Source organism: Cupressus sempervirens, chromosome 5 (assembly GCF_028749045.1).
Source record: "Cupressus sempervirens isolate cs-2001-9-10 chromosome 5, ASM2874904v1, whole genome shotgun sequence".
NCBI classification, from domain to species: Eukaryota; Viridiplantae; Streptophyta; class Pinopsida; order Cupressales; family Cupressaceae; genus Cupressus; species Cupressus sempervirens.
Genome location: NC_143122.1, coordinates 638,667,016 through 638,692,462, shown reverse-complemented (window position 1 = coordinate 638,692,462; position 25,447 = coordinate 638,667,016). Strand labels below are relative to the sequence as shown.

Here is a 25,447-nt window from a genome sequence, read left to right as displayed (position 1 = left end):
CTTTGAAAGGTCTGCCTTGTTAAAGGTTTACAAAGACTATTAAATCTTACCATTTTAAAGGATTTCAAAGCCCTGTTAGAAGTGTGCCTGGTTTGAGGACTTCAACCTAGAATAAATTAAGCACCATGTTAAAGCATTTATAAAAGCCTGCTAGGAATAATCGGTCAAGAGATTTTTACCAATTCACCTTTGAGAATGTTTTAGCCTTGATCCTTCGGTCAGCACCTCTCTGTTAGATATTAGATCTCCTCTTTCCTGATGTATACTTGATCCTCCTAATCAGATGATGGAAGGAGGGATATGAATAGCTAGGGCCAAAGGCACACCTAGCAATCCAAACCACCTTGTAGAGTTACCACAATGGAAGAAAACACACAAAGAGAACAACACTAAGGAGAGAGAAAAAGATTCTTTTATTGATTCATCAAATTATCAACATACATACATTCAAGATCCATGAGCTAGCTTCAAATTCACACTTCCAAACACATATGCATTAAATGTTTCGGTGCTCTCATTTCTGCGAGCCCCAACTTGTAATCCTAAACACCCTATTTATACTTGCCAAAATGACTTACAAAAGATTCTAGAACATTACACAATAGAAAGACTGACCTAAAAATGCTTTGCACACATCCCAAGACAAGATCCTATCATTAAATTCACAATGAAAATAAAAAACACAAGTCGACTCCCACTAAGAACCAATAAAGAAAACTCAACTAAAGAAGGAACCAAGCATTAGCAAATAATAGGCTCAATCGGCACATGAAGGAACACTTGGCCAATACTGGATAACTCAACACACACTAGATAACTTGATCAATACTACAAAGTGTAATGGGGTAACACACTAACCCAAAGGTTAACACAACTTGGGATAACTACAACTCGGTTAATACTGCAAAATTACTAGCACTCGATAATTGATACAACTCGGCAATGACTACAACTCAAAAACATCTGACAGAATGAACACAAATGAGAATGATAACACATCAACCCAAGATTCTCCTACATTAGACAACTAGGGTAGAAAGAAATGATTTTCATTAATCATTGAAATGTCACAATGTGAGTTGAATCCAACTCAAATTGAGAAATCCATGTAGCATTTTCAACTGGTCTATTTTCTACTTTACCAAATATTCATAGTAGTCTTTTCCTCTTGTGCTTTACCAACCCTCTAATTCAATATCTATTCAACCTCTTTAATATGCTTCTTAGGATAATCATCAGGTACACCAACTACATCATCTAAGTCATGATACTTATACAGATCAGCAACATTGAATATAGGGGGTATATTCATGTCAGTAGGTAACTCAAATTCATAAGCATTTCCACTATCAAACTTCTTCAAGATCTTAGAAGGTCTAAACTTCTAATCTTCAACTTACTATATGTTCTAACATGAAATTTCCATTTCTTCAAATGAACCATCACCTCATCACCAACTTCAAAAACATGATGCCTTATAGACTTATCAGCATTCTCCTTGTACTTTTGATTACTTTGTTCCAACTTTAGCTTCACTTCTTTATAAAAAGACTCCATAAAATCACTAAATTCTTCTCCTACAACACTTCACTTTTCTTCACCAGCAACATCCTTTAAATCTGATACTCCTCTAAGCTACATTCTAGTAACAATCTCAAAAGGTATTTTCCCTGTACTTCTATTCATAGAATTATTATATGTAAACTCAGCTTGTGCCAATTCCATCTCCCAATTATGTGGTTCATCTCCAACTAAACATCTCAGAAAATTACCCAAGCTTCTATTCACAACCTCTGTCTATCCATTACTTTATGGATGCAATGTAGAACTAAACTTCAACTCTATACCCATCTTCCACAAAGTTCTCAAAAGATAACCAACAAATTTATTGTCTCTATGAGAAATAATACTTCTTGGTAATCCATGCAATCTATCAATCCCTTTGAATAAAAGTTCAGCAACATGCTTAGCATTTGATGTCTTCTTACATGGTATAAAATGAGTCATTTTAGAAAATCCATCCACGAAAACACATATCAAGCAATACCCCTTTGTTGCTTTAGGAAATCCAAGAACAAAATCCATACCAATGGCACTGTACGGTTCCTCAAGAATAAAAATAGGTGCATACAATGTAATATTCTAACTTACTCCTTTTGCAACTTGACAAATTCCACAACTCTTCACAAACTTTTGAACATCCTTATATTGTTAGAATATATAGTCCATGGATATAACGAAGAGGGGGGGATGAATCAATTATACAACTATCATTACAAATATAAACCTTAAACAAAACTAACCATGTGAGTAATATATACTAAAACCAAAACAAGGTACTCATGCACAATTAACACCAAATATGTTAACTAGGGAAACCCTTGATTAGAGGGAAAACCTCGGTGGGGATGGTACCCACAAGATGATGTACTAATATAAATATTCCTTGTTAGAGGATAGACCCTATTACAACATTCAATACATATAAGTCTATTAGGAGACTTTGAATCCCTATTAGGAGATTCCAACCCTATTAGGAGTTGTGTGAACCCTGTTAGGAGTTGTGGAAGACAGTTGGACCCACTGCCCAAATAGCTTCAAGGTTAAGATCAAAGAACCCATTGTCCAAATATCTCTATATTATTCCTCTTAGAATAATAGAACTAAAATGTACTTCTTCCTTTGTCTCTATCCTATCAACCAGACTTTTTCTCCTTTAGATCTTGTAACTAGATCTCATACTATGCATCCAATAATCCCTTGGATTGCTTATGCACATTCAATAAGCATTTTGCTCCTTCTTGAGTTGTGCATTAATACTTTGTATTCCACTTGATCCTCTCTATCCAAGTCTCTTTATAAATAAGGAAAGAAACTTTCCTTTATACCATATCTTCATAATAGTTCCTTGAGTTAGCATTGAGGACTTCTCAATTAATTGAAATAATATAATTAATTAATTCACAATTACAACAACACTATCAGCTCACAGTCTATACCAAACTTTAGACATGTGAAACCCTATCTTGTGCATATGCTAGTGTCACCATATGATCATCCTCTATCACTATTATATGTGCATCACCTTCATTACATCTTAGATGAAAGATAGTGATGGATCATCAAAATTTTTTTCTCCAATACTCTATTTATGCATTGCTTTTAGTAAAACACGTGTAACTTCCATACAACATTGAATTAGACTTAGTCCTTTGAACCATGTCATCAATACAACCTCAAGAACATGTCATTCACTATGCATCATTTGAAACTTCCTCAGCTATTGTGCATACTAATATTTTTGACTGGTATTCTTCCAGTCTTAATAGAATTACTATAGTGTTGACATCAATGACAAATACAATCATGAATGCAACATATCAATACTCTTCAATTTCTAGAGACTCACTCAATGTAGTATCATCAGCATTCATGCTAACAATCTCCCTCTTTGGCATTGATGGCAACATAGATCATGGAAAATATCTTAGTTCCAAGAATACCAAACTATACTTTTCTTTTGTATTCTTCTCAAATTCTCTTCATTACTTTGAGATCTTATGGAATGTTGTATTGTTCTACTTCTTCTTTTAGGATCGACAACAATTGTTCACAATAAACAACTTCCAATACTTGTTGGTTGAATCTATGCACTTACACATTCTTCTGTGCACTTGAATGAATCTTTCTAAATCTCCCTAAAGTGATAACTCTCCCCTATTTCCATCTCAATAGATTCATCTCTTCTCACTAATTATGTACATTCTCTCAAAAAAATTTTCATGTACATTCTCTCTCTCATTGATATCAATGTCAAAGGTGTCAATATCAATACCAATTGCTAATCAGCTATTCAAACCAGCTCAAGTGTCCAAAGACATTATTCAATGACAAATACCTAGAAGTCTTCATGACTTAGTTCATATGAGATACTCCCCCATTCAAGAAGCATTAGCATTTAGTCCAGTCTAACCATAGTTATTTGTACCACTGGACTAATGCACTCCTTGCATCAACTACTCTAAATTAGGTAGGGGCATAACCCCTAACACACCTCTTAGGTACTCAAATGTATCTTTAGAAAAAGGTTTTGTAAAGATATCTACAATTTGATTTTTAGTGCTTACATACTCTAACCTTATTTCTTATTTTTTTGCCTTTTCTCTCAAAACATGATACTTTATAAATATGTGCTTAGTATTAGAATGAAATAATAGATTCTTAGACATACTTATTGTACTTTTGTTATCATAGTAAATGATAACATGTTCTATAAACTCAATTCCAATATCCTTCAACATCTGTTTCATCCACATAACTCGATTACAATTATTTGTTGCTACAATATAGTTTGCCTCAGCTATACTCTGAGATATACAATCTTATTTCTTGCTCAACCAAGAAACCAATCTTTCTCCAAAAAATAATGCTCCACCACTAGTGCTCATTCTGTCATCTATATTGCCTACCCAATTTGCATCAGTACATCTATACAAGGTGAAATCACTTGATCTATCATACCATATTCCATAGTTAGATGTACCTTTCAAATATATGAATATCATATTTACTGCTACATAATGATACTCTTTTGGATTAGCTTGAAATCTTGCTACAATCTCGACTACATTTTCTATATCTAGTATGGTGTGAGTCAAATGTTGCAATCCTCCAATCATAGATTTATACTTCTTCTACTCAACTATACATGTTTCATCTTTACTAGATAACTTGTGACCAATTATCATAGGTGTACCTACAAGTTTGCAATTCTCCAAACCAAATCTTTTAAAAATATATTTTAGATATTTAGTTTGTGAAATAAATATCCCATCTTTATTTTGCACAATTCACAATCCTAAGAAAAACTTCATTTCTCCTATCATGCTCATTTCAAATTCATTTTTCATCTCTTTAGCAAATTTATCACTTTCTTCATCATTTCCTCCAAATATTATGTCATCCACAAATATTAACATGATAAATAGGTCATCATTAGTTTTCTTCAAATACAGATTACCATCTATTGTACCTTTAATAAATCCAAGCTTTGATAAATACCTATCCAACCTTGCATACCAGGTTCTAGGTGCTTGCTTTAGACCGTACAATGCTTTATTTAGTCTGCATACATCTTTATCTTCTGTTAGAGGGAATCCATCAGGTTTCTCAATGTAGACTTCTTCAAGTTCTCCATTTAGAAAAGTTGACTTGACATCCATCTGATAAACTTTAAAAAAAATTCTTGCTACATAAGCCAAGAACATCCTTACTGCTTCCATTTTTTCCATGGGTGCATAGGTTTCTTCATAATCTATGCCTTCTTATTGTGAGTAACCTTTGCAAACAAGTCTGGCCTTATTTCTCACAACTTCTCCTTTCTCATTCATCTTATTTTTGAATACCCATTTGGTTCCTATCACATTCTTGTCTTTAGGTCCAGGAACTAATTCTCATGTCTCATTTTTCATGATCTGATCTAGTTCTTCTTTCATAGCTTGGATCCAATGATCATCCTTACATGCCTCATCTCTGCTCTTAGGTTCCACTTTAGAAATTAGACCCGATTCCTCATTTTCTTTATTCCTTGTCATCACACTTTTATTCTTGCTCCTAATTGTCTACTCTAGAGGGTGAGTCTTTGTCATGTTTCTAGTAGAAGTAGTAGTTGAAACCTCAATTATGATCTCTTCCCTAGGTTCAGATCTATGTTCTTCTCTATGCTCAACAGATACTTTATTCTGCAAATCATTGTTAGTCTCAAAAAGAACTTTGGCATTATGTCTAAAAAATCCAAAATTATCCTTAAGTCTTCATCAAAGTTATAATCTACCATCTTCTCTTTAGTACCAAACTTTTTATCAATCCTTACATCCGTGCACTCAACTATTATCTTAGTTCTATAGTTGAAGCATCTATATGCTTTTCTTTTCAAAGAGTAAGCAAGAAACTTACCTTCATCACTTCTAGGATCAAACTTACCTATATCATCATCTCTCTTTATGTAACACTTAATTCCAAATATTCAAAAATACTTGACTGATGGTGAGTAACCAAACCATAACTCATAGGGTTTCTTACTCATACCTTTTCTAATCTATACTCTATTCAGAGTATATATTGTAGTGTTAACTACTTCTCTCCAAAATCTCTTTGAGACATCATTGTCAAATAACATCTCTCTTGTTGCTTCTGCTATGTATTTGTTCCTTATTTCAAAAATTCCATTTTGTTCAAGTGTTCTAGGTGAAGATAATTGTCTTTTGATTCCATTATCTTTACAAAAAATGTCAAACTCTCTAGAGGTGAACTCTCCTCCTCTATCTGATCTTAAACACTTAATCTTAACACCATATTCATTTTCAACTCTATTCTTGAATATCCTAAATTTCTCAAAAGCTTCAAACTTTTCTTTAAGAAATGTACCCACATCATCCTAGTGAAATCATCAACAAAAATCATAAAGTACCTTTCACCATAGAATCCTCTGGTTCTTACAAGATCACTCAGATACGTGTGAACAATCTCCAATTTCTCTATAGCAGAGAACTTCTTGCTAGTAAAAGACACTTCCCTCTATTTAGCCAAAATTCATTCCTCGTAGACAATATTATTATGTTTAATAATCTTACGTAGATCTCTCACTACAAATGTATAGCTAACTTTCACGATATCATCGAAGTTTATATGATAGAACCTTCTATGCCATAACCAACTATTATCAACCTTTACAATAAAACATGTTATTTCAATAGGATTCAACTAAAATACATTACCTTTGGATCTAGTTCCAATACCAATCAGCATACCATCCTTGCCTTTGATAATGCAAGTCTTCTCTATGAACTGCAACAAATATCCCTTGTCTACCAATTGTCCAACACTTAACAAATTATGTTACAAACCATCAACAAAGTAAACATCATCAGTGTTAGTTTCACCATCAATAGTAATAGATTTAATCCTTGTAATATGATAGGTTACATTGTAAACATCATCAATGTTAGTTTCACTAGTCATGTGATGTGAACATCCACTATCAATTATCCAATCTGATTTCTTCTCAACTTGGCTAACTAGAGCTCTCTCTTCTCTAATTTCTTTATCAAGGTTATCTTCCTTAATATCCACAAATCCTAATTCATCATCACTTTCACTTTGATCCTTTTCATCAGATTCTTCGTCCTCATTAGCATATAAACAATTTCTATCCTTATCTCTTCTAGGCTTAAATTTTCCTCTAAACCTTGTCTCTCTTTTAAGACATTTAGATGCAAAATGACCATATTCATCACAAGTCCAACATTTAAATATTTTCTTACCATCTTTTTCTCTTCTTACTAGAAGACCTATTCCTTCTTCAATCTTCTTATCTTCTTCATATCTGCTATTACTAGCCAAGTCTCCTCGTGTGGTTGTACTTCTTGATAGATTAGGTCGAATGTGCATAGCACTGAAAGCTGTCTCAACTCTAGCTAGTTCCCTAGACTATCTCATTTCTACTTCAACATATTCTAATCTTCCAAAAAAAAATTCCTTTATGAAATCATTGGTGCAGGGAATTACTAGTTAAATCATCTGGGTTGTTTTGTTGAATGGTGGTGCTAGACTTTTCAAGATCTTCCATAACCTCATCATCATGTTTAGTTCCACCAAAATATTGAATACCTACAACAATTTTTGGTACTCTTCGTATATGATTTTTGATGGAATCATCTTCCATCATCTTAGCATCTTGGAATGCACAGATCCAACTTTGTAATTTCATTATTTTTGGATGATCATCACAAACTGCACAACTACCAAAGCAAGGATTAATAGAAAATAATAGATTGATAACTGTAGTCTTTGCCTATTATAGGCAGGACTAATAAGATTAATATTTTTAATTTTAAAATTTATAATAATAAGAAAAAACATCATAAAAGTGATGAATACAATGAAGCTAGAACTCTGAACTCTATAGCATTGTAACTTAGTATTGTTGTATATATAACAAGAGGCGCAAGCGCCAAAGTTCCTGCCGAATTTGATGATTTCAAGATATTAAATGTGTTGTAGTCTAGAGATCTATGAAGTTGAGTTTGTGAGATATGAAATGTTTGTTTAGAAGTTTTATAATTTCTAAGAATATATTTATGATTGTTCAATTTGCATTGTGCAGAAAAATAATAACCATAAAATAGGGTTGAATTAAAAATAAATATGAATATTATACTTTCAATTGCTTCCTTCAAAAGATATGTATAAGTTTTGCTTAATTAAATGTTCTAAAGAGAAAAAGTAGTAAAAATAGCAACATAAATGAAAATAACAGGAAAATTTTAGAAATCTAAAGATTTTTTTAATTACTGAAATCACACTTATGCACACGAGTAGATTTTTTTGTACATGCAATTTAATGTAATATTTTCAAATCTTCAGAATTTTAGAAGTTGTGAGAATTTGAGAACTTTGTTATAGTAGAGTTATGCATGATGTGGACATAATAAAAATTTTCAAACTTTGTATTTTCTTTTTAGTAATGTAAATATAAAATACATGCATGTGAATTTTTTGAAAACCAATTTAATAAATAAATAAAGCATAATTTCTATTTAAATTGACTAATTACTAATTTACCAATTACTTTGACATTTAATTGACCTTATAAAATAGCGTGGGAAGTACTCAAATAGATATTGAAGAAGGGATAAAAAACAAAGGTATTAAATTTACTTCCTAACTAATGCATAAAAATAAATAAACATAAATTAATTTAAAAATAATATTTATGCTTAAAAAAAATCAAACACACTTATAAAAATATCAATATAATAAAAATTATATATGTTAAATAAATGTATAATCTAATAAAATTATATATAAAAATAAAAAATAAAAGAAAATCTATTAAAAGCATTCGTTTAGATATGTAAAAATAAAAATAATTAAATTCTAATTTAAACTATATATAAATTAAAATTAAAATAAATATGAAATTATAATATATAAAAAATTATTTTTAAAAATTGACAATATAAAAAAGTTAAAATGTTATATTTGATTAAAATATCTATATTTGAATAACATTTTACAAATGACAAAAATAAACATCAATTAAAACTATTATCTTCTTTTAAAAAAATTATCCACTTGTCACAAATGTGGAAAAGATAAAATTGAAATTAATGCATTCATTAAAGTTGCAATTAATGCTTGCATTAATAGAGGTGTTCAAAAAATAGTTGTATTTTTGTTGAAGGAAAATGAATTTCTTCATTGCCTTTTTCATCATGAACCAATAAGATTTCAATTTAATGATATTTTGTAATTTATTAAATAAGATGAAAATGTGAACTTTATAATAAATTTTGATCTCAGAATAATTCTGAAATCTTATTGAACAAATTAATTGATTTTAGAAATTGAAGAGATCCAACCGGAACTAATAATAATAATAATTACAGCGAATACAATCATTCTTAAAAACTTAAATTATATGTTTCGAGTACAGCGGTGATGCTTTCGAGTTACAAGATTAAACGTTTTCTAGTTTGCACTCACTCTCTCCACTATCTCGAGACTCCCCCACGTCAAATGAGATTTTGTTACGAAACATACCCGATCATGCTCTCACATTCATCTGATGTGGATTTGGACGGTGCCTTCTCATTCCGATTTTATTTTTTCAGTACTAAATAGTTTATATTTCCAGCGACGCAAAGTCCAGAGCATCCTTCCAACTTTCCTATAAATAGGTCGACAAGGCTTCTTGTATTGCATGAATTATTTCTACTGTCCAACACCCACCAGAATTGATCCAGCGATCAGGGCTTTTGGGATTTATAGATCTTATTTACTGTATTCTCAAATCTTCATCTGAGATTCCAAATGGCCGATGTTGAGGTATGTAGATCGACTCACATGGATCGATCTGTTCAATTGATCATGCATGCCAAAGAATCGGTCTTGAATGATGTGAGTTAACTTATATGTTGTGATCGATTTGTACAGGTAGCTGCCATGCCCGCTTAGGTGAGCCCTGCAACTGAAGAAGTGCCTCTGAAGGCTGAAGCCCCAACTGCTGAAACTGCGGAAGAGAGCCCAAAGGAAGAGGAATCAGCCCCCGTAGTGGAACAGGGTATGTGTTGTGGACAATTTTGAGTTTTTAATTAGAAAAATCAGATTAGAATTGGCAAATCTAATCTTTTTAATTGTCACTCTAGTGAATGTGAGAACACCCGCTGTGCAAGATTTCTTAGTGATGTTTTGGCTCACGTTCTTGATGGATCTTCATAATAAAATTAAAACAGGGGATTTTTTTAATTTGCTTTTCTTATATTCCTTGACCTGATCATAAATCTCAAGAAGAAAACTAGCATAGCCACAAGTTCTTGTTCCATATGCATCAACCATGGAAGCTTAAGAATTTATTGTTGAACTCTTGTAAAGCAGAGGCAGTCGAGAAGACAGTTGAGGAGACCCCTGCAGCAGAGGAAGCAAAAGAAGAGGTGGAAGAAACTCCAGCAGAGGAAGTGAAAGAAGATGTGGTGGAAGAAACAACATCTGCAAAGGAAGCAGAAGAAGAATCTCCTGCTGCCAAAGAAGAAATAGAAGAAAAAGAGGTTTGTAAGGAAGTAAGTGAGGAAAATGAGGCTCCCACAGAAGAAGCCCCTGCAGCTGTTAAAGAAGAAACCCCTGCTGCTGCTGCTGCTGCTGAAACTCCTGTGGAGAAGGAAGAAACCCCTGCTGCTGAGAAAACATCTGTTCCTGCAGCAGAAGTTGTGACACCTGCTGCTGAAGAAGAAGTGAAGACAGAAACATCAGAGTAGAGTAGAGAATGATGTTTGTGGTAGAGTAGTTAGGGATTTGCATAGAAGGTGATGTTTGTGACAGATGTTTCAGGTGGGTGGTATAATTAGATTAAGTTTGTAAGCCTTAATTGGAGGATCAGATGTCTGAGGGTGCTTGAGCGATCACAAGTCTTTTTGGCCCATCTTGACCACCCTGCTTTGGCTTCATTTCAAAGAGATTGAGATCTGATCATAGAAGTTAAGAATGTCTCTCTGGTAATAATAATAATGGGAAGTTAATCTGAATGCCTAGTTTTATATGCAATTTGCTTTCAACATTTCTTTCACCATCGTCTGAATGTTTTAAGGTTTCAGTATTCCCCGTTTAGTTTCTGATTTCCATTCGTACTTATGGGCAATTGATGTGATTGGAAATTGGATTGCAAGGAATAATCAAACAAAACATTGGAATCTAAAGCAGCGAGGATACAAAGTAACTGAACAATGGAAATCTGTGTTGCAATGTCTTAGATGTCACTCTCAAATAAATCTGGAACGCACACTTCTAGATGTTGGGAAGTAAAAGTTCTGATTCAGTTTGAAGATACCCAAAATTATAGGTAACAGTTCGTTTCACATCAATCTTCGGCCAAATATGCGTTAGTACACGTGTACTAAAATATTCTGGAGATTAATAAAAATATACTTAATACAGATCAGTAATATTAAGAAAATATTACTATTGCATACCAAGAATATAATGGAAAAGTTTTTACAAAGTTACAATGCTTAAAAGCAACAATTTCTAACAATTGTTTTCTAAGATTCATTCAACTACACAACAAAAACAACAATCATTATGATTGCCATAGAGTTACAATGATAAATACATCAAAATTCATGATAAAACTTTAGAAATCTAGTATTTTTTATTCCTCCGCTTCCTCTCTAGGCTCAGTGGTAGTGAAATGGACCAGAGAGGGCACAAAGAATTTGACAGGTGCATCTTCCTCCTCTATTCTCCTCTTCCAGTTTCCTTCCTCTTTAAGTTTTTGAATGAAGTGTGCCAATTAGATATTAAAATCATCAACATCTTTCTCAGTGGTATAACCATGGGCTAATTCTTTCTTTTCCAATACACATTTCCCATCTTTTAGAAGTTGGAGAAACTGATTTTCTTTAATCTTGAAGACAGCTGTAAACTGCAAGGCAACATCTAACAAATATGAGTTTCCTCAAAGGCTCAATAAGGCACTACCTTTACCCTGAAAAATGTCATTATTGCTATAGTTCCATAGAAATCAGAGAATAACAAAGGAAAGAATAGACCAAAACATGTTAGACCATTTATTGCTAGCACTAATTTTGTCAAAAATAATATTATCAAAAGAGAAATTGTCATCAAGTTTGAGACCAAACAGATTCCATATCTCTCGAGCAAAGAAGCAATGGAAAAAGACATGAAAAATAAATTCAGGCTTTCTGCAAACATAATAGATATTAGGCACCCCCCCTGGCTTTTTGAAGGGCAACTTGTGGAGCAACATTCTCCACAAAAAGCAAGTGACCTTGGGTTCAATGGGCCAAGTCCAAAGATTAGATAAGATATTCCTCCATTCATCTTGGGCAAGGGACAAATTTCAACAAGAATTAAGGTGGTCGAGGACAACACGCTTGGCTGAGAGAATAGAATAAACATATTTGGACTTAACAAGATGAAAGGAGGAAATATTGGTTTATGATTATTCTAAATATACCTAGAACGGCTTATATCAGTTTGAGCGTGGAAATATGATTGTTAACAATCTATCTATCACTTTTTCCTCTATTAAAAATAGATGCTAGTAAATATATTAAAATGTTTCACAATTTCATAAGATTCCCTTGACATGAATTGCTAATTTCAATAATGCAATAGTTCTTAGTTTTTTCTATTTAAAAAGATTAGTTTGCAACTCATTAATCATTAAAAGAGGAAATAATTGTCACTTTGTTCTCCATTGCGAATCTTATAGGCCTTCTTTAATCTTTGAGGAAACAAAATAATTAAAGAATGGAAATCTAGGTTGCACTATCTTTACAAGAGTAAATTTTGTAAGATTTCATTCTCAAAAAAATTGGGATTGACATTCTAACAGTGGTATGGTAAATGATTTTAGATATAATAAATTTTAAAGATGTTTAAAATCATCGGTAACAAATGATTTGTTATGGAGATATAAATATTATTTTATTTTTATTACAAATATGTGAATTTATATTAAAGCTTTTTAGAACTTGATAATTTTATGGATCATTAATGTTTAAGAAGATACTTAGAAATATATATAAAAATTAAGATGTTATAGAGTAGAATGTAACTATCATTTCACTTTCATTATACAAGGTGTTAATGTGTACTTAAGTATTTTAGAACTTCAAAAAAATTAATATGAGTCACTAATTATAAAGAAGCAATGGTTCATAATACACTCCAAAGCTAACTAAAATTGATTACCATAGATGAGGATTGAGGTATTACTTTTATAAGTTCAAATATACACTCAATATGAATCCCCCTAATATTAAGGAAACAAGAGCTCATGATTAATTCTAAAGATTTGAGTAGTAATAATTATTTTTTCACAAATGAAGATGTAAGTATCACTTCAATTTCCATTCCAAAGTATGCTAATATGTATATATAAAAAAATATTCTTTTAGTTCAAAAAGGTTCCCTCAACATGAATCACTAATATTAAGGAAGCAAAGACTCCTGATCACTTCTAAAGATGAAAACTTGATTCATAATCACCAATTTAACATGAATGCATTATAACCACCACTTTAATATACATTAGAAATAGATGCAAGTGCATTTATGATAAAATGTTTTAGAATTTCACAAGATTAACTTAATATGAATTAATCATATTGAGGAAGCAATATCTATTGGTTTGTTCTAAAAATAAGTAAATTTATTGGTGGTGATTCATTAATGATTAAAGAAGAAATAGTTTCTATTACAAAAATTTTTTTGCTTCATAATTTTTATGTATAACTAATTTTAATTGAAACTTTTCACGACTTCTTAATTTTATGTATAACAAAGGTTGGACATTTGACCTTCTCATAAGTCAATTTCATACATGTCTACTTTCTTATAGTCTTTGGTCAAGAGGCATTAGACCCAATTCTAAAGATAAAACAATATATGGTTCTTCACTAATCAATATACTACTACCTCTAGAAGTACATCAATCACAATATATAAGCACTATGACACATGGGTCAACCTCAAGATCAAGGACATTCCTAAAGACCAAGAAACCTATTACATGAAAATAGATCCAATCCTTTAAATCATAAGGAAAAAATGGCATAACATGTTTGAAAGTTTGTTATCCCATATTTGGGTTCACACATGATCCAAGAGCATTGTTGAAAGTGCCACCAAATATCCACAGATGTAGAATCCCATTGCAAGATCAAAATTCACAAGGATAAACTACCTGAGAGAAGATGAATCATAACCTAAGTAACAATGTACTAAAAGAGCTTTGAACATAGGAATAGGAAATAGAATAGGTCTAAATTATACACTAAACATCGCAAGTGTTGAATTGATCAAATAAATGATTTTTGAAATGGAAAAAAGGAATGGAAAAACTGGCAAATCAAACTAGAATAATTTTTGGTTGATGCAAGATTGCTTTGAACCTAATATTCTCTTGCATCGACTTCTCCATATCTTATTACTATTCAAATTCTAAAAATCCAACATCTTTATTTATAAATAGTCATTTACCATTAAGTATTTATAATTTAAAAGTACATATTCACAATTAAAGCTAGGGTATATGAAATCATCCTGTGAGAGACTATACAAGACTAAATCTAGTAAGAAAAAAAAAACATGAAATTAACATGGGTTGAGCCCATATAAGCTTAGAGATCTTCCCTAGGTGGCTAAATTAGTTCCAATAGAAGGAGGATGATTGTGATCATCCTTTTGGTCCCATGCATCAATAAGGAGTTAGGTCTAGGAGGAAACATCCATCCTCATATATCTTCTTCTATTGAATCCTTTTTGGTGGGAGAAATTGCAAGAGACAATTGTAGGAGCCACTTGGAATAAGTGGGACAACCATTATCAGTGTTTGGCCAGCTAGAGCCACTCAAAGTGATAGGATAAGGGCTAGAAGAAGATCAACGCAAGGAAAAATAACCATGGAGTGGAGAGATTGGTTGGTACCTCTAAGAATCTCACCCCAACTAGAGGAGTGGCTAGGAGCTTGTGAATGCAACGCCTATGAGTAATGGACAAATAAAAATTATAAATATTAATAAAGGATAATGTACATCATTTGTCTAATACTTCAAGATTTATCTCTTTCAAGCCTTATACTTTTAAGGAGACTATTTTATTACAAGATCCTTTCAATATTGTATTTCAAAGTTGTTGAACTTGAATTCCATAATGAACTACAATTAATTAATTAATATTTGGAAAAATAAAAACTTCATTTAAAAAAAAAACTAGGAACAAATACTTATATCTTTAATTTACTTTATTTATAATATTTTCAAATGGTAATAAATTATGTAACATCTTGACATTAAATAAGAATATTTTTCTTTTTAATAATTTATCTTACTGTACATGTTAATATTGGCCCTTTTTTTATATTAAAAACTTGTACAAAAAGTTAGCATCAAATAGGCACATAGATCTAAACATATCATGTTGATGTATACCATATGCCTTTAAATAAACAAGTATTCTTGAAAATCTTCAACTCTAGAGAGAGAGCATCATTAAAATGTTTCTTTCTCTAATCATAGACTAAAAATCTCCTATGCACCTTCCAACAAGAGGTAGGCATACCTTATATAGATGTAACCTTTGAAGAAGTCTGAAATACATAATGTCATTTGAAAACTTGTGTGTTCTAAACAAGTGCTCTCAATACTTTGAACCTCTGGAAGGCTTCAGACTTCTTCAAGAAGGTCACTGGCATCATTCTTGAGTAATCATCAATAAATGTCATAAATTACTTTTCACCATGATAACTTCTTATTCTCATAAGGCCACAAAGAGCAATATATACCAAATAAAATTTATTCTAAATGACAAAGTCTTACTAGCAATAATAGAACTAGTTAATTTACACAACTAACATTCTTTGCACATTATATTGTCTAGCTTTACTAGTTGAGACAATCCCATAACTGCATTTGACTTACTATTGATCAGGCTATCAAAATTCACATGATAGAACTTGCTATGCCATAGTGAACTATCTTTAACTCTAGTAGTGACCAAAAAACTATTAACAATAGTATTTAGATCTAATAGATTTCCTTTAGTTTTCTTTCTAGCAGCGATCAGATATCTTGATCTTCCAAGTATCCTATATATACCTCCTTTGAACTCTAGGTAATAAAGTTTGTCATTTAACTGACCAACACTCAAAAGATTATGTTTCAAACCTTCTATCAAACAGACATCATCAACATTGTTTTTTTTTCCATTCAAAGATTGAACATTTACCTTTTACCAACTAGGGTGAGTTGTTTCCAAACCTAACCACACCACCATCATATTCTTCTAGCTACATATGTGCAAGATCATGGTGGGTGAAACTCTACCCTCAAGTGACAATGCAAAATTAGCAAATCAAGTTTATGTCAACTTGGTGTGCAATTTTGAACTAGTTATGAAGTTTATATTAAAAGTTGTAAGAATAAAATCGTTAGGAAATCGAATGTAGTTTCTAAACTACTAGGTCTTACCTAAAAATAATTTAATTGGATTAGTTGAAAATTCATATTTTAATACAATGTTACAAAAATTTTAGGCCAAAATTAAGAAGTAGGTGCATGTCTAAATGCCTTAATCATAATTAATAATTTTTTTTTATAAGATTTTAAATATTAGAAGAGACTCATGTCTAGATGTGACACATATTTTTTGGTATTTTTATTCCAAATAAACAATTAATTTTGAATTTTTGCTACAATGTTATCAAGAAAAAAAGGGCCTATGTTTGACCACATTAATGAATTGAAGACAAAAATTATTTATTTATTTAAAAATTGTATTAGAAAAAGCATAGAACGTGACACATCTTTCAAATTTCAAATTTATTTTATAGTTTGAAAGTTATAGCCATTTTTTCAATTAGTGTGTAAATCAACATCTTATAAGTATATTCGTTTAAAAATAAGTAATAAATACTTATTGAACTAATATCTTGATAACAATTATATCACTAAAAATATGAGAATGTCCTCTACAAACTCTTTTTGTTTTAGTGAATTCCATTAGATTAGAAGTTATCTAATATGTCATCAAAGTCTGGAACACCCCTCAATGCTGCAAATTCATGTTTTTTGAGTTGACCAAGGAGGCTTGGTTATTACAAGGCCTAATCAAATATCCAATATATTGGATACCTAATATCCTCCCACCCAAATATGCAAATGAATCACATCAAAAGTGGAGGGCACAGATTGAAAATTGAGGAAGGGTCATGATTATCCCCTCCATGATCCATGTGATGTTCTAGTCAAGTGTATTTTTTATTTTCATGATCCATGTGATTACAAATTGTGATATTTAATATATATAGTTTATAAGATATATATTTATAATATATTATATTAAATATAGTATAGCTTATTATATTATAATATATTTAATTATACATAGTATAACATATTACATTATAACAAATTTTACTAAATTATATTAAATTTTAAAATATTATATTATATTATATTATATAGTATATAGGATATTAAACCCATATTATATATAGGGACAAATGTGTTCTTTTGATACATATCAACAAGCATAATGTGTCCCTAGGAATCTTTGGACCGCAAGGGGCATATGTTGTCATCAAATGTGTTGAAAGGGGTCAAGTATAATGTGTCGCTAGGGGTCCTAGGATTAGAAAAACTATCTAACTACCCTTTAGATTAAACTAAATAATATTAAAAGCAAGCTAAAATAACATAATATAAAACTAACTACATTATCATTACACAACTATATTAAAACTAACAACTATCTAAATCATTTAATGTGACACAAATTTAAATACATAAAATAAAACAAACTAACTAACTTAATCTAAACTAACATCTATATACTAACCTAATCCCTAACAACACCTACCTTCTCAACATCCTACACCCTACTCTACACTACCCCCTCCCTAAGCCCCCACCTACACCCTAGCCCCTGCGTACGCACTGCCCAAGGCCTGCGCATGGCAGGTCGGGCCCCCTGATCTTGCGTGGGCAGCAGTTACGCAATCCCAAGGTGGCCGCCCAAGATGAAAATACATTATACTTGTTTTTTTTTTTGTTCCTTTGCAAATTCAAAGCACATCAACCCAAGCCAAGGTTAGCGAATTTGATGGGGGGGATAGGGGAATGACGTCATCTGCTATGATGACAAAAGACTTTGCAAGAAAATTTAAACTTTTTAATTGCCCCCTCCATACTGACGTCCAAGGAAGAGGGTAAGGCATTAATGGAATTAAAGTTTTATAGGTAAGTTTTAGGATATTAGATATATGATGTTATAAATATATATTCTTTTGAATTTTCTTTGTAAATTTAACAAGTATATCAATGTTCTTATTCTATTTTATTTAATTCCAAAATTTAAATAAAAAGGATCATTTAAGGAATATTCTCTGTTGCCCAAACCCATTTAATTTCTTCTCCCATACAAAAGGCAGAGAGTTTTACTCTCTTGCACACACATTTTTTTTGATGAAAAATTTTCTAAGTATAGAAATTACAAGACAACTATATATTTTTTTCAAGGTGTATTTTTTTTTGAATAGATTTAAAACATTGATACCATAATCATTTGATCTCTTATATGACTTAAATTGGAATAATTCGACCTTTTTCAATAATTTCTTTTAAATGAAAATCCATAAAGCCTAATTACAACCTTAACATACCAAGATTATGCATTATCCATTTTATTCAATAATGCAATACTTGTTGATTTCAATAATCATGAAAACTAAATCTACATGCATGATCGTAATTTTCATTTTCCACATACAAGAAAACTTGAAATTTTTGCCAAATTTAATCAACATCAATTCTATCCTATTTTTGATGTGCATCCATCTAAATTTAAATCAGGATTAAATCACATGATAACCAAATATGCTCAAACACCAATTTTATTGGCAAACCTGATTCAAAGGCTCAGTTGGGAAATAACCAGGAAGAAAACTCAGCCTCGTTGCCATTTACAACAAAGTTTAAAATACAAATTACATAGGATATCAATCCTACATTTCAAAAATTTAATTGAATTTTCTTCATGACCCCCATCAAGGGATTTATAATGTTTTCTGCAACACATTTCTAGAACCATGGAGGGAACAAAATCTGATCAGGTGACCAAAAGCATGACCAAGAACAATTCAAACATGCATATTCATACAAGGTTATCACAATATGATTCATAATGAATCAACACTAGGGAAAGGTGGATTCTTCCAATAGGAGAAGTCAAGCACAACACCAAATCAGGTGCCCAATCGGAGCTATTAACCAAGAACTTCCGTTCTTCCATTTTAAAATGCCATACTCATACGAGATTTGTACTGACGGGTAGGGACCCATAACACCCTACCCTCTCTCCCTCTTCTCATCCTGAGAAGAGACTCTACACTGGTTGGAGTCCAACTAAACAGACCTTTCCCAAAATTGGTCACTTCTGCCCTATCCAAGGGTGAGTAATACCAAAACTCCCATGCAAGACAAATCTCCAAAATTACAAACATAAACATGAAAGGAAATCATCAAAAATAACATGGTTTCCAAATCTTCCCAACATACCCACAAACATACAAACATTGAAACAACAACAAGGTAGCATAAGCATGAAACAAACATGAAAACTGAATAAGGGAGATGAGAATTCCTACCTTCACAAAGAGGTAATGGAAATGAACAAGTTTGAGTAGAGTTTCCCCTTCCTTCCTTCAATCTTCAAAACTCTTCTCTAAATGTAGAGATTGGGTAACCACCTCCACTAGTCCAAGAAGGGCCTCTAAATAAGCCTCAAACTCAACCACCAAAGGGATCAATAACTTCTCCCACCCACTTGCAATTCTAGAAACTTCTAACTCAACCCACACTATGGTTAAACACTAACTGGAGGTGAGGTGAGGTGACTTAAGATAACCACTTGCAATTTTCGCACAAAGGTAAAATGAGACTTTTTGAGTGGCCTCAAAAGTCAATAAAAGGGGCTTAGGGGTTGGAAAAGACCCCTAACCCATACCCATACTTTTTGGGTATAATAATTTTATGTTTTTAGCCTTAGGAAAAAGGTTTAGAGCCAAACAAAACCTACGAATAAAATAGGACCATCTAACTACTCTAACATCGCAGATTAAGCACTAATCCAAATTAAGGGATGACTAACCTATATTAAGAACCCAATTAGCAAACTGACACTAACTTAAACCAACTTGGGTCCAAAGGTTACACAACTAACCCTAATCAGCATACTGAAGAACATAACCAATTTACGAGTGTCAAGCGACACTAAAAGAACATAGTTACAGACACTAACATTCACTAAACACAGAAAGATACATACATAGATCACTCAATACAATACTTGAATTACGAACAACAAGGTTTCCAAAATTAGCACATAGAGATTAGTTCTGTTCCTCCATAGGGTTTCTCGGCTAATAATCTGCACACTCATTGCACACATTAGTAGTCCCGTAAAATCACATGTACATAAATGTATACATATCAAAAATCCACATAAATTGAAACATACATCAATAAGGGTTTCTTCATCCTGCTTAATTCTTATCCATTTAAAATCTCTTAAATGAAAATCTCAATCCTACATTTACTGATTTCATCAACATACATATACATGAAACATTAAATGACAACATCAAATATATATCTAAAAGTAACATCACACAACATGAAATAATATAGTATGTTCTAAGCATCAGATAATGTCTCGACATCTCGAGTCATGAATAACAAAATAATAGTAATGTATCACTATGCTACGATGGGTCGGGGCGAGGCCTCACATCCTCCTCCACTAGGCATGAACTTCCCCCTGGAGTTCATCAAAAAGATATGGGTACTGAGATCGCATCTGCACTGCATCCTCCCATGAAGCCGTGACCTCATTGTAACAATCCCACTGGACCCTAACCTGGTCCAGCTCTCGGCCTCGAAGTGCTAGGGTTCGTCGGGAAATAATGCGGATAGGCTTCAGTGCTAGCTATCCATCTGACTCCACCTATAAAGGATCCCAATCTATAATATGAGACTCATCATAAATGTATCCTCTTAGTACTGAAATATGAAACACATCATGGATGCGTGACAGGCTAGGTGGAAAAGCTAAATGATATGCAACAGGTCCTATCCTCTCTAGGATCTCAAATGGCCCAACAAAATGGGGTGCCAACTTAGAGCCCTTTCCGAATCGAATCAGACTCTTGTGTGGTCGCACCCTCAAGAACACTCTATCACCAACTTGATACTCTTGATCCATCTTCTTCACATCAGCATACTTCTTCTACCTATCCTGTGCCTCTCTCAGGCACTGTCTAATCAGGGTCACCTACTGCTCCATCTCTTTTACTAACTGGGGACCAATAGATACTCGATCCTCGATCCTATCCCAACTCAAGGGTGTCTTGCATGGTCTCCCGTACAAGGCCTCATAAGGCGACATACCTATGGAAGAATGGTGCCCATTGTTATAGGAAAACTCGAAAAGATGTAGGTATTCCTCCCATTTGACCTCATGGTCCATCATGTACATACATAGCATGTCCTCAAAAACTTGATTTACTCACTCAGTCTGGCCATCGGTCTGAGGATGGTACGCTATACTAAAATTGAGCCTAGTGCCCAAAGCTGACTGCAAGTCTCTCCAAAATGAAGAAGTGAACAATGAGTCTCTATCAGAGATGATCTTACGAGGAACACCATGAAGTCTAACAATGTCCCGCAAGAACACTTGAGCTATGTCTTGTGCTGTGAATGTAGTATGCACGGGTGAGAAATGGGCAACCTTGGTCAATGTGTCAACTATCACCAAAATGGCATCATGGCGACGAAATGACATAGGAAGACCAACAATAAAATCCATAGATATAGTGTCCCATTTCCACACTGCAATATCATGCGGCTGGAGAAGCCCAGCAGGATGACGATGCTCTACCTTCACCCTCTAGCACTTGAGGCATCTTGCAACCATGCTAGCAATTTGCACTCTCATGCCTGGCCAATGATACAACTGCCTCAAATCTGCATGTAACTTCTTAATACTGAGGTGCACTACATAAGGTGCTCTGTGAGCCTCAAGTACAATGAGCTCACGCAAACCCCCAATGGAAGGTACATACATACATCCCCTGTGATCTAGAAGTCCATAAAACTCCAAGGAATACTCTAAAAACTTCCCTTCCAAGGGACTCTTAGAATGTACTAACTGACTAACTTCTGCATAAAGCTCATTAGCTGGTAAGTGCTGTAAGATCCGCTCTCTCAAGTCAGTACAAGTAGTCACAGATGAAAGCTCATGGTGCCTTCTACTTAAGGCATCTGCAACCACATTCTCCTTTCTCTTGATGTAATGAACATCAAAATCATACTCACACAGAAACTCCATCCACCTTCTTTGCCTAGCATTAAGGTTAGGCTGAGAAAATATGTACTGCAAGCTCTGGTGATCAGAATGAAGCTCGAATCTATGACCTAGAAGGAAATGTCGCCATCTTACCAAGGCATGAACCACTGCTGCAAGTTCTAGGTCATGAGTAGGATAATTGAGTTCATGAGTCTTCAACTTCCTAGACTCAAAGGAAATAGGTCATCCTTCCTGCATAAGGACTACCCCTAAACCATCTAAAGATGCATCGGTGCACACCACAAAATTTGTAATAGGATCTGGTACTTCAAGAATCGGTGCACTCATGAGGGCTCTCTTGAGCTCTTGAAAAGCTCTACCACATTTCTCTATCCACTCATACTTCTTCCCCCTTTTTTGAAGAGATGTGATGGGGTGTGCCAATCTAGAGAATCCTGAAATGAAGCGTCGGTAATATCCTTCTAGCCCCATAAAGCTCCTCGCTTCAGTAACACTGGTGGGTGCTGGCGAATCCATGATGACCTTAATCTTTGATGGGTCTACTGAAACTCCATCACCTGATATTACATGACCCAAATAATGTATCTCGAGTCTGAAGAATGCACACTTCGACAAGCTACCAAACAACTGATTCTCTCTCAATTTCTGCAATACCTGCCTTAGGTGCTCTTCATGCTCTTTCTCATCATGAGAATAAATCAGAATGTCATCAAGAAAGAAAACCAAAAAATTATCCAAAAAGGTATGGAATACTCCATTCATGAGGCTCATGAATACAGTTGGAGCATTCGTAAGGCCAAATGGTACCACTATGAACTCGTAGTGACCATATCTAGTATGAAAAGCTGTTTTGGGGATATCACTATCCACAATCCTCAACTGATGGTAACCTAACTTTAGATCAATCTTTGAAAATACTCAGATCATTGATTGTGGGAAGAGGATATCAGTTCTTGATGGTCACTTTGTTCAATTACCAATAATCAATACACAACCTAAGTGATCCATCCTTCTTCTCGATGAAGATCACTGGTGCACACCAAGGTGACACACTAGGTCGAATATGCCCCTTCTCGAAGAGTTCCTCCAACTAAGCCTTTAGCTCACTAAGCTCATGAGTAGTCATCCTATATGGTGCTCTCAAAACTAGCTCAGCTCCTGGCACAAGGTCTATGTGAAAATCCACTGCTCGAGGTGGAGGCATACCAGGAAGCTCTAAAGGAAACACATCTGCAAACTCTTGAAGGATTGGAAAATCATCAAGGGATGGCTCCCTCTCTGAATCTTCCTCTCTATCACTAATAGTGATAGCAAACAACAGAAAACCCTTCCGTATGCACCGTCTAAGCTGCATAGCAAAAATCATACGAAGGGACACCAGCCTCTTCACTCCGAAGATCTCCCTAGAGATACCATCATCATCCACACATTCCACTCTCTTCTATCGACAATCCATCTTGGCACTATGGGCATAAAGCCAATCCATGACAAGAACAACATCATAAGAACCTAGAGGGGTAATGCGTAGATTAGTCCTAGTGGACATGTCTCCAATATGCATCTGACAACTCCACACCATGGAACTAACTAACACTCTGGCTCCTGAGGCTAACTCTACTTCCCAACTAACATCCTGTCTAACTACCACTAGCCCATAACGCTCCACCACATATGGAGATATAAAAGAGTCAGTAGCTCCGGAATCAAATAAAACTACAGCCATACGGCCCTGTATAATACCTATAGCCTCGATAACTATGGCCTGATGCTCAGCCTGGTAGTTGCCAATGACTGCAAAAACTCTATGGGATCTACCCATGTCACCAACTGTCGGCTCTGAAAAAGCCCTGCTCTGACCATTGGATGCCTATCCCTGTGGACTCTCCCTAGCTATATGACCCATGCCACCACAAGTGTAGCATGGTTTATGAGTATAAGATCATGCACCCTATGACCCAGACTACTGTGGGCCTCCTGACCTGCTAGATCTGATGTATCCACCCTTAGAAGACTGATGAGTCTTCACTGACTTTGACTGTGGGGCTTGTACTTTCTGATCCTGCCTAGGACCCTATGACTGCCAATGCTTGGGCTTGGAGCCCTGATAACCTTGAGAAGGTTTCTACTGCTGCTGCTACTGGGGTTTTGGCTGTTGAGACTGCTGGCCCTTAGAGGACCCTACTGTATAGTTTTGATTCCCTTTCCAGGGGGGTTTCTGCTAGGAAGAGTTTCAGTTTTGAGACCGATCTTGTGACTCCTACCTACCTCGAGTATCCTCAGCAACTAGTGCTATCTCCACTGCCTGTCTGAAGGTGGTAGGGAAGGCCATCTGAACTTGTCCCTAAAGAGAGAAATTCAACCCCATGATAAAGCGATGCACCTGTAGTTTCTTGTCCTTCATGTATTCCACATAAGGAAGGAGCTTGAGAAACCTGCTCTCATACTGAGCCAATGTAAGGCCTCTCTGATAAAGGGAATGGAACTCCTCTATCTATTTCTATCAAAAATGCTCTAACAAATACCTCTCTCAGAACCTTTCTAAGAGAGATTCCCATGTGAGGGTGTCCATCCTCACTCCACCTATGATCTCCTCCTGATGGCACTTGTTGGAGGCATCCCCTCTCAATTGATGAACTACAAGGCATGCCTTTAGATTAATCCCATAAGGGTGTAACCCAAAGCACCATTGTAGGCTCTTCAACCATGCCTCTGCTACTGTCCCCTTCAGTGGAATCAGTAAATAATGGTGGCCCAAGTCGAATCAATTCCCTGATATCATCTCCTACATGTCTAGGAGGTCTGTCAAATGGGGGTCCTCTCTGGTGTATTGACTCTTCCTCGTGTTCACCCTAACCCTCTAACTGCCTCGATGGGGGACTCCTAGTCCTCTCTCTGACTTAGGGTTCACCTCCTTCGGGTCCCTCTGCTTCCACTACTGGAATCTACTGAACTGGCTGAACTATAGGTACTACTCTCTGCTGAACTACACCGATCAAAGTCT

The 25,447-nt window shown here is 34.2% G+C and overlaps 1 protein-coding gene across 1 annotated transcript; it reads left to right on the top strand.

The window, feature by feature from the left end:
• The first annotated feature begins 9,873 nt into the window (after positions 1-9,873).
• LOC149557529 (uncharacterized) lies at positions 9,874-10,901 on the top strand. The gene is made up of 3 exons (XM_089830321.1): positions 9,874-9,888; positions 10,018-10,123; positions 10,435-10,901. The coding sequence occupies exons 1-3, from the start codon at positions 9,874-9,876 to the stop codon at positions 10,812-10,814; spliced, it is 501 nt and encodes a 166-aa protein (XP_089686447.1). The 3' UTR covers positions 10,815-10,901.
• The last annotated feature ends 14,546 nt before the right edge of the window (positions 10,902-25,447 follow it).